Below are 10,938 nucleotides of genomic sequence, written 5' to 3'. Positions count from 1 at the left end.
ATTTCGGCCCAGTAGGCCTGACTGGAACGGAATTCCAACTTACGTACATGCCCATATTAAGTGGGCTGGAACGGTACATAGCCCATAATAGTTGGGCCCAATGTCCAAGCGATTTACTTATGGGCCAAATTATTTGGGCCGTGCATTTCGGCCCAGTAAACCTAGATTGTTCACGTGAAGAGATTGATAGAGAAGAACCGCCGAAGAGGGAAAAATTATCTCAAAAAAAAAAGAGAAAAAATTGTAAATTAGCTAAGCTGAAATGAAGCAATAGAAAAATGGCGACCACGCTGCCGCCGTCGCCGTCGCCGCCTCCGCCGCGGCGCGCCTTCTCGCCGCGCGGCTCGCTGCAGGCAACCCCGGCCCACGCGCGCCACCTGGTCGGCGGGGAGGCCCGGAGGCATGGCGCCTCCGCGGGCGGGCGAGGCGCTGCCGGCACCGCGGCGGTGTACGCGCGGGAGATCGGCGCCTGCGTGCGCGCGCGGCGGTGGGGCGCCGCGTGCGAGGCGTTCGTGGCGATGCGCGCCGCGGGGGCTACGCCCGACAGGTTCCTCCTCCCGCAGGTGCTCCGCGCCTGCGCGGGTGCCGGGGAGACGCGCCTCGCCGCCGCGGCGCACGCACTCGCGGCCAAGGGTGGGCCTGCTTTCGCTGCGGACTCCGTCGTCGGGAACGCGCTCGTCGCCATGTACGCGGCGCTAGGGGACGTCTCAGCCGCGCGCTCGGCGTTCGCGTCCCTCCCCGAACACGACGTGGTGGCGTGGACCGCTCTCATCGGCGCCTACGCCGACGCCGGGGACCTGGGAGAGGCCTTCGAGCTGTTCGAATCGATGCAAGAGAGCGGCGTGCGGCCGGATGTGATTTCGTGGAACACGCTGGTGTCGGGGTTTGCAAGAAATGGTGACCTCCGAGCTGCGCAGCACCTGTTTGACGAAATGAGGCTTAGAGGTGTCAAGCCAGGTGTCAATTCTTGGAACTGCATCATCTCAGGTTGTGTGCAGAATGCACGGTATGACGAGGCTTTGAGCATTTTTTGTGAGATGTGCGAAAGCGAGAGACCCGATGCGGTGACTGTGGCTAGTATACTCCCTGCTTGCACTGGCTTGATGGCACTGGGCATTGGAAAGCAGCTGCATTCTTATGTTATACGATGTGGAATCAAATTGAATGTTTACATTGGCTCTTCATTGATAGGAATGTACTCTGAATGTGGAGAGTTTGGTTATGCGAGAAGTGTGTTTGCAGCCATTGAGGAGAAGAATGCCATTGTGTGGAATGAATTGATTCGGTCCTATATCAGTGAGGGGAGGATGGATGAGGCCTGGGAGGCTTTTAGCTTGATGCAGGAGAATGGATTGCGTCCCGATACTGTCACATATAATAGCTTCATTGCTGCATATGCTAGAGCAGGTCAGAGAGAACAAGCATATACACTGCTGTCAAATATGGTTGAAATTGGCTTGAAGCCTAATGTGGTCTCAATGAATGCATTAATATCCGGTTTGCATCATAATGGCCATCATGCAGATGCACTGGATGCTTTCCGATACTTGCAGCTCTCGGATGGTGGAGAAGCAAAAGGCTGGGCATTACCTGGCAATCCAATTCAACCAAATGGTACAACCATTACTAGTGTCCTCTCACTTTTGACAGATCTCAGGTTAGATCGTCTTGGGAAGGAAGTACACTGCTATGCTTTACGGAGTGGTTTGATTTCAAACATATTTGTTTCTAGCAAACTGGTTGACCTTTATGGTAAGAGTGGTGATGTGGTCACTGCTGATAAAGTCTTCCAAAGAATCAGTAACAAGAATGTTGTCACATGGAACAGTATAGTAGCATCCTACAGGCAAAATGGGAAGCCAGAAATTGCTTTGAAATTGTTCCATGAAATGCTCAAATCCGATTTACTTCCCAACTTGGTTACATTACAGATAGCTCTTTTGTCTTCTGGTATGACTATGGCATTGCAGTATGGGAGAGAAGTGCATGGTTACATTAGGAAGAACTGGCCCGACGCTTACCCAACTGCACTTGCAAGCGCATTTATAGATATGTATGGGAAATGTGGTAAGATTGAGGCTGCTAGATTGGTTTTCGAATGCACCGCTGAAAAGGATATAGCAACATGGAATGCAATGATGAGTGCCTATTTGCTACATAGGATGCCTAGAGAGGTTACAAATTTGTTCAAGTATATTGAACAATCTGGAATTCAACCAGATCCTGTGACTTTCATTATACTTCTTTCAGCTTGTAAGCAAGAAGGTTCCATGGAGGAAGCTCGTAGATATTTCTACAGTATGGAAGACGTATATGGCATACAACCAACTTTGAAACACTATACCTGCATGGTTGACATCATGGGAACAGCTGGTTTACTTGAGGAGTCACTAGAACTTATCGAGAAGATGCAACTTGAACCGGATGGATGCCTATGGTCTACTGTTCTTAAAGCCTGTAAGCTGCACTCAAATCTGGAGATTGGAGAAAGGGCTGCAAAGGCGCTTATGGAGCTTGAGCCAAATAATGCTTCAAATTACATGTCACTGTCCAATATCTATGCCAACAATGGCCTGTGGGACTCCACTGAGGCTGTGAGGGTTGCTATGACAGAACAGGGGTTAAATATAGAGAGACAACGTAGCTGCTTGTATCTTGGTACAGCTGTGCATGCATTTGAGGCTGGAGATTTCTCACACCCTGCATTCGAGCAGATTTTGAGTACATGGAAGGACTTGTCTGATAGGATGGAACAATCAGGGTATCCTCCTCAAGATGTTGAGCCCTACTGTAATTCGGAAGCCGATCCATTGTCATGCCAACACACCGAGAGGGTTGCGTTGTGTTATGGGCTAATTGCCATGCATGCTCATGACCCAATTCGTATCTCAAAGAATTTTAGGATGTGCATGGAATGCCATTCAACAATCAAGTTTATATCAAGCGATATGAACCGGGAAATATTTGTTTCAGATGGTTGCACCTATCATCACTTTCAGAATGGATCATGCAGCTGTGGAGATATGTGGTAAATTGAAGTCAGTTTAACACAGAAATACTGGCCCTGTATGGCCAAGATTGCATTTAACTACCCAAATATCTTATGATGGTTAAAAGAGACTGAACAGCAACCAAGCTAAATTCTTTCCAATCGACCTTCTTGAAGCACTCCATGGTCTCCTATATTTTATATCGGCTTGGCCCTTGAGACCGATGCTTGCAAATATGATGGTCGATGTGCTTCAGGGGAAACTGGAGGCTCGGAGCTCTTGCAAAGATCACAGATTGCATCTAAAATAGGAGTTAGAATGCAGTTGTCCCAATGGAGAAGGTGCAACCCTGGTCAGAATTAATCGGAAGAAAGCGTTGGTCGGGATTTTGTTGCAGCTATGGAAAGTGCGTATGAACTATGCAAATATCCTATATATCATGCACATGGATTTTATGTGGACAGGGTGAGAGCAGTCTTGCACTTCAGCTGATGATTTCCAGGCAGCTATTAGCCCGGGTGTTATTGAACTTTTGAAGCTATAATTCATCATTTACATGGTGAATAGCTCCTTACCCGCCAATTTTAATTTTGTCACCATTTGTGGGGGTACAAAACCATCCTTTACCAAAGTAGCAATGAACAAATGAAAGTTTTATCTGTCTCGGCTCTTATGTGTTGCTTGCTAGTTGCTAACTGGAACTGTACCATTGCTCGCTTACAGCTCTGCATGTAAGCAGAGCAGATGAGGTAACATCTGAACATGTAACGTTGAAACCAATTCTTCAGATACAAATCTGTACATGCCTACACAGAAATGGCAGGACAGTACTAGATTGCTAGTGATACCTTCCAGATGCAGTGGAATGTTGGGCAGCCTTGAGGCCCCTGGCTATGCTCATAACCAAAATCTGTTTACAATTTAAGTTTCTTACAGTAACCAAATCTGATCACTACAGAAGACTTCCAAATGGACATGGAACACCTAAATGAAGCTCAGGACAAAAAGAATATCTTTATTTCCTAACAAGACTAGAGAACAAACATCAATTAACAATTGCAGTATCTGTAGAAACAAAAAATAGGCCTTAGCTTAGCCTGCTAGAGATATTTGCCATATGCTGATAACTTATCTATCTTCACGTGGGTAGTAGGGCTAGAAATCATAAACTGGAATCTATTTCTGGAGGGGGCAGCCGAGCCTCGCTTCTTGGCTTTCTGAGCTGCAGATTCTGACGATGCGAAATGGACTCAAAGAGAAAAGACTATTTGGGGTCCTGTGAGCCTCCTGGCTGCCACAATTTCTTCCGGATTATGAAGATCATTTCATTCTCCTCTGATTCTGGACTTGGCTCGGCATCTACAACAGTTACTGCTTCCCAGTGGAGCGCGCTGAGGTATTTCTTGATGAATTCAATAACAGTGCCCTTGTCTCTCACTATGATAAATCCAGTAGGTCTAAGGATGCGGTCCATTTCAAGGAGCAGATCTTCCGCGCTGCAACCTCTCTTGTCAAGGTCGGAGAAGACTGTCCATGCATGGAGAAGATCATATGTTCGAGGATAGGTTGAGAATGCTTCACACCTGCATACACGATATTAGATTTGAATAAAATTGTGAACATGTGGCGTAATCATAAATATCTATCATCAAAGACCAGTCCAAACTGAAAACAACCGGTAGTGACATCAACAAAATATTCTCCATTATACTACATTTCTTGAAAATCTATATAAGGTTCATGAAAACCTATATAAGGGCTTCAGGCTAGGGGTTTAGGGCCAAAACAGTAAACTTACTTAATGTATACCAACACAAAAGAAGTGCAACCACAATATTAAAGGCCCACTCTAACATTTTCTAGCTGCTAAAGGAAAAGAAGCAGCATTAACCATCACTATTGTTATCTTTAACAGTGTCGCGAAATATTAGCAGTATTGATTTAAAACAACCAAAACTGATTCCTTTAAATAAAGAGATTCATCACTAATGAGATGAACTAAGCCCAGGCAGGTAAACCTTACATTCCTGGAACTTATATATTCTCGTACTACCAAGACAAATTATAGAGGAATGGTCCAATGGTGTTGCCATCATAAAATCTTAAATTACTTTGCAGATAAAAGCATCAGAAGCAGATTGCAACATGGAAAACTGAATCCGACAAGAACATAGCCTTTGTATATAACATATTGGCATACTGCTTTGGTATCTTTAACTACAGTGACAATGTAAAGCATTGAAAACTAGCAGAGAATTACTGAACTGCAGCTAACAGGCTGCCATAACACTGAACTATCGATATACCATGCACAAATCTTTTATATGAAATGGCACATACCAGTCATGAGTGGAGCCTATCAGCCCTCTATCATAGATTATCTTGAGAGTGCTTGGTCCATCATGTGACACAACATTCATCACCCATACATCCTTTTCCTTGAGAGCAGCTGCGAATGACCCAAAGTTTGCTTTCATGTCCATGATGTTTCTAATAGTGTCTGGTTTTACCTTTGGTTTCAACAAACTCCAGTACTTGTCTACTCTTTGCTGCCACATTTCCTGCAAAGCAAGTATTTTTATCAACAATGTCTACTCAGTTAATAAACAGATAACACTCAAACACGGTTAACTCTGAATCATCTCTATATCCATAAATAGTAGCACGTATAAATGATAGTATGGGCAACTTACTGTATCTTTTTCAAATGTGTCAGCAGTAACATACAGATCAGCAAGACGGGGAGGTGGAGTCGTTAATCGAGCAGGCCAAGGAGCCAGTCCACTTCCCCCATCTCTGTGCATTTCTGAGAACAGAAAAAAAACCTTGATTATTTTGCATATCAAATATTCTGTCTTGCTTTTAGGCTATTATTAACCATGATAAAAAAAGAATAGAATAAAACAATCATTTAGGTATTAAATAACCATAAAAAATCATGTCCATGTTACACCCTGAATTCCCAGTGTAAGCAAAATCCCACGAGACCACATAGGCATGTATGAGCACTAATTAATTGGCTATGCTTATCGCTTTACCCTAAATTAATAAGAAATCAAGACTAAGGGAAAATAATTTTAGTTTTTACAGTGAAACAATAAGAAAACAAAAGGATGCATTATTTCAACACTAAATGACTTCAAACATCATGTACTCCCTTCAGCTAACCAAATTATCAGGGAAACATGACCCTGAATTTAACATTGAATGATTGAGAACCACATTATTGAGTCCTACCCAATTGTCTGAGCACCTTGACAGTAACACCATCTGCTTCTGTCAAAGATTCTAAGGCCGCGTTCGGCCCCCCATGTTAGTTAACTTATCTACCTCGTTTTCCGCGCGCACGCTTCCCAAACTGCTAAACGGTGTATTTTTTGCAAAAAATTTCTATAGGAAAGTTGTTTTAAAAAATCATATTAATATATTTTATATTTTTTTAATAATTAATTAATTATGTACTAATCTGTTACTACGTTTTCCGTGCCAGGGTAAGTTATCTTAGCAGTGTTCAAACGAACGCGGCCTAATAGGAAGAGTAAACTTGCATCACCCATATGCTCATAAAAAATGCAGCAAAAACAAATCAAAGAACAATTCAAAAGTTGCAGTAATCTAAGTTCACTTAGATCAGATATCCAGCAACTATTTACGCAGCAAAAGGTAAAAATTGTGGTGGCACAGGATAGGAACTCACGTTCTGGATAGGGTGTAATGCAAGCTTCCATTTGCACTCCCCATACTGAATCTGGATCATCACCCCTTTTGCATAGAGGTGGATTTGTACCAGGTGGTCGACTCCTGTAGCAGTCGTTGTTTAGAGGCTTGACCCAAATAACTGTCTGGTTTCTTTTCTCTGCAATTTTCCAGCACATCCTCTCTACAAGGGAACTCATTTCTTTCCAGATTCTGCGATCTTCCTCATCCTGTGCATATGCCTCAGGAGATGAATAAGCAAAGTAACCTCCAGGCCTGAGTAACCTATCTAGCTCAAGAAGAAGAATCCCATCTCTTTGAAGCCAGTCAATCCTACAACGAGAACAATGGGCTAATTCAAAGGATCTACTAGGGTATGGAAGTCTTTTTGTTCCCAAAACACCAAGATATGCAGGGATCCCTCTTTCAAGAGCAAACTGAATCTGGTTCTGATGTACATCATTTGGTGCCAAAGACATAGCTATCACATTAGATGAAAGCAGATATCCTCCAAAACTAGCAACTCCACAACCAACATCCAGAACTGTACGAAGCATTCCCTCATTGTTAATATTGTTATCTTTGAAGTCTAGCATCTGCCAGATAATAGAAAAGATAAATCAAAACAATGAAGATTGCCAATGCCCAACACACAGACATGTATCATGTTTTGTAGCAACAAATTATGTGAAGGAATTTAAAGGAAAAACTTACATTTGCTATGTTTGCTATATATTTGTCAGCTCCATGATGGAAATGTGTTCCACCACCTGGAAATTTGATTTTCTCACCTGCATCAATCATCCAATTCTGGTCTGACTTCTCATGTGCAAGGTGAGTGTGAGGAATGTTTGCTTTCCACACAATATCGCGACTTTTTGGCCATTTTATGGGAACCTGCAAAGTCAAATTTGTTTGAGTCTGATGAGGCACAGAAAGGATAATATTTTTAAAAAATCAATTTTTTTAGAAGCACAGATTGGATAGACCAGATCACACAAAGTAAAGCATTCTTTTTTCAAGAAAAAGAAAACACATCTTGAGAACAAACTATTGAAGTTTGTAGCACATGAAATCTCTTCCTGGCCACAACATGTGTGCACTATTTCATATACAACCTTAGGCAGTTCATCTCAAAAGTATATGTATAAATGATGAGTGTATGAACCCAGGTCAAGCAAAACTCTATCTTAGAAGCACAATCTAAATACATTATTTTTTTTAGAAAATTGATAGGATCATCTTGGGACCTTATAGCCATGTGGTGGGGGAATAAGGCAGTTCAAGCGTCTTTCAGGAGGAGGGCAGTGCCTCTCATAGTGTTCCATCAGGTTTAAATCCAGTTTCATCCTCATCTGATATATCAAGTTCCTATCCAAGCAGGGGATCAGCTCAGAATGCCGGTCATCACACACCTTCACACCAACAAGATAAAATACTTCAGGATTAACATCAGAAATAAAGAAAATCAACAAACAAGCACCAGTTACTCATTGGTAACTTACAGGAAAGCTCTTCAGTTTAACATCATCTTCATCACCGGTGCCAAATATGGACTCCTCTGAGCCGTCATCACTGTCCCCATCGCTGCCCCACCCAAGCGAGCGCGAGAACTTGGTCCCATACTCTAACGCGGTACTCCCAGCCTGCCCATTGGAGCCAGAGAAATACAAGAAGAGGAGGCAGAGGCACACAACCATCACACAGAGCAGCACGATAGGCCTCTTGCTCTGCCCCCCATCATTTCTGCCCCTCATCTCGGATCCAAACTCCTACTGCCCTCTAGTATACACAATACTACTGATGATTCATAAAGGACCAGCTAAAATTCTTGCTTTCTTGGCTGAAAGGATCTGCACAAGCACAATTCAACAAGTCCGATGTTACAACAAAGCAAAGCATAGTATATTACATGGCTAACACGATCCAAGAAGTAGAAACCCAACCAGAATGAGACAAGCCAGTGAGAGAGGAAACCAAGATAGCAGTGTCCCCCCAAGAAACAAAAATTGCCGGGCGAAATATAAATGCTCCACTGAGAGTCTGAACTCCCCAAGACTTGTGTGAGATGGAAATGAACCGGATCAAAACTTCCAGTCTAAAGGTAGTAAAGAAACGGCAGCTGCAGGAGAAGTGAAGTGGTGGGCAGATCACAAAGAGGAAAGGCTCCAACTTTAAATAAACAGAGCATTCTTTTTCTTGACTAGTTTACTCGCGGATTCCGATCTGGTGCTCTCCATTCAAAGAAGAGGAGTTGGGGATTCGGTCCATTAGCACATTAGTACTACATAAGTAAGCTTACCAGATTGGATTAGGCGGCCAAGCATAAGCAAGGAGAAGGGAAAAAAAAAAGGCTTGGATTTGACGCAATTCAAACGCGAGACAGCGACTGCCACCGCCGCGAGTGCGAGTGCGTCCGGAGCGAACCAGTAGCAGCAGATCAAAAATCTCCCAAACCCGACGAACTTGCACCAAACCAAACCAAATCCTAACAAACAAACAAAAAGAAGAAACCAAACCCGCGTGATGAAAAAAAGAAAAAAATCCGACCGAACGCGCCCGCTGCCGGGGCCGAGCCCCCCACAAAACAAAATCGCGCGCGCCCCAGCGGAGCGCATCGTCCCCTCCCCTCCCCACCGAACCGAGAGGACGCCGCCCCAGATCGGGCCACGCGCGCTCCCCGCCGCCGCCGCCGGCGGGAAGGGAGGTTTTGGCAATGCTTCTACAAGGCGGAAGGGGGGGGGGGGGAGAGAGAGAGAGAGAGAGAGAGAGGCAGCATACCGAGGTGGTGGATCCAGTGCCGGCGGCGGCGCTCGCTCGTCTCCGGTCGCGGCGAGGCCGAGGCGGGGAGGGGGGGGGGGGGCGACGCCGGCCGCGCGACGCGAGCTCGAGCTCGAGCTCTAGCGGAAGGCCTCGATTTGCGCGAGCCAGCGAGGGAGGGAGTGAGAGGCACATATACTACTACTACACGAGCAGTATTAACTTAATACTAATTTAATTAATTACTACATCCGTTTATTTTTTAGTTTTCATTACAATAACTCTTCGTCTTATTTAAAAATTTTCTTGTGATCAATATTTTTATTATTACAAGATGATAAATTATAAATAGTATACATAACTAATTTTTAAAAAACTTTTATATAAATTTTTTAAATAAGACGAACGATCAAAACATTAGACAAAAAATAAAAAAGTTAAGTTATTATGTGATGGAGGTGGTAAGATCTTAATCGGATCTTAGTCCGCGAGGTAATTAAGTTAGCTCGGTTTTTTTATTTTAAAAAAAAATCTAGCGACAGCGGGGAAGCATTAAGGAATGTGAGATGCTAGATTAGCATTCTATCATCTTCGTTCCTCGGAGATCTCTGTCGGCGTCGGCGCATTTAGGGGATGGAGGCAAGAAAATTAGTTGATTAATTAAGTACTCCAGTTTAATAATTAAAAAGCTGCGTCTGGTTTGCACTGTGCTGTGCTGCACCGCGTTCCTGTTGGCTGCTGCTGCTGCTGCAACCTGTATTGTTCTGTACTGGGCCCAATTTGCTTCCTCACGAGACCCGCCTTCTCTTCCCTTCTCGGTACTACTATTTCTTTTAATAGAGCAGTTACAGTATAAGCCAATTATAAATATGTTTTAAAGAGATAAAAAAAGAAAGAAGAGAGTGGACTATTAATTTATAGCTAACTACAGCACAGACTCTAAACGTCATGCGTGTATGACATGTAGAACATTATATTAATGTTTTGTTGGTAATTATTATATAAATTGACTATTAGATTGACTATAGATAAATTAGAGTTAGTTATTGACTTGAACTTCTCTCAGTTACGTTTGGAATGGGTTTATACGCTGAGTACACAGGCACGTTCTTTTTCTCCCAATAAACACGAAACAAAACAAATTCCGAACTGTGCATATCCAAATTTCTTAATTTATAAAAAAATATAACTCATTCACCTGTATGCTTAAATACTTATTATCACAAATAATTCAGCTATTGAGGGGAGAAAAAAAAACCCAAATCTATCTTAGATCAGCTAAAAAGACCATCATTCCAAAATTGGATCTGATAATTTTTTTAGTACTAGGATGCCATACTTCAGCCACCGACACGCAACAGTGTGGTCGACGGTGAGCAGAGCCAGTGCTCACACTGAAGTCCACAGATTCCCACGGCGGCATAAAAGTTCCCCGTATGCAAATGCCGGCCGGCGACAGGGACACGTGGAGCCCGGCCGGGGTTTTTGGCAC

General features: G+C 43.5%; 2 protein-coding genes across 2 annotated transcripts; one reads left to right on the top strand and one right to left on the bottom strand.

Annotated features, from left to right (window-relative positions):
- The first annotated feature begins 240 nt into the window (after positions 1-240).
- On the top strand, positions 241-3,653 carry LOC102705309 (pentatricopeptide repeat-containing protein At5g66520-like). Its single transcript, XM_006664758.3, has one exon. The coding sequence runs from the start codon at positions 279-281 to the stop codon at positions 3,030-3,032; it is 2,754 nt and encodes a 917-aa protein (XP_006664821.2). The 5' UTR covers positions 241-278; the 3' UTR covers positions 3,033-3,653.
- A 191-nt stretch (positions 3,654-3,844) lies between these two features.
- LOC102704764 (probable methyltransferase PMT3) lies at positions 3,845-9,484 on the bottom strand. The gene is made up of 8 exons (XM_040528063.1): positions 9,468-9,484; positions 8,192-8,539; positions 7,937-8,101; positions 7,401-7,583; positions 6,688-7,282; positions 5,684-5,796; positions 5,331-5,551; positions 3,845-4,573 (listed from the first exon to the last, which is right to left on the bottom strand). The coding sequence occupies exons 2-8, from the start codon at positions 8,441-8,443 to the stop codon at positions 4,255-4,257; spliced, it is 1,848 nt and encodes a 615-aa protein (XP_040383997.1). The 5' UTR covers positions 8,444-8,539; positions 9,468-9,484; the 3' UTR covers positions 3,845-4,254.
- Between the last annotated feature and the right edge of the window lie 1,454 nt (positions 9,485-10,938).

Source organism: Oryza brachyantha, chromosome 10, assembly GCF_000231095.2.
Source record: "Oryza brachyantha chromosome 10, ObraRS2, whole genome shotgun sequence".
Classification (NCBI taxonomy): domain Eukaryota; kingdom Viridiplantae; phylum Streptophyta; class Magnoliopsida; order Poales; family Poaceae; genus Oryza; species Oryza brachyantha.
This window is presented reverse-complemented; position numbering and strand designations above follow the sequence as displayed.

Bases quoted from the DNA above. Each gene is read 5' to 3' on its own strand.
- LOC102705309 (XM_006664758.3), top strand. From the start codon at position 279: ATGGCGACCACGCTGCCGCCGTCGCCGTCGCCGCCTCCGCCGCGGCGC.
- LOC102704764 (XM_040528063.1), bottom strand. From the start codon at position 8,443: ATGAGGGGCAGAAATGATGGGGGGCAGAGCAAGAGGCCTATCGTGCTG. The intron at 8,102-8,191 runs GTAAGTTACCAA...GTTGGTGTGAAG, and splicing joins TTAAACTGAAGAGCTTTCCT to GTGTGTGATGACCGGCATTC. The intron at 5,552-5,683 runs GTAAGTTGCCCA...CTTGCTTTGCAG, and splicing joins ACACATTTGAAAAAGATACA to GAAATGTGGCAGCAAAGAGT.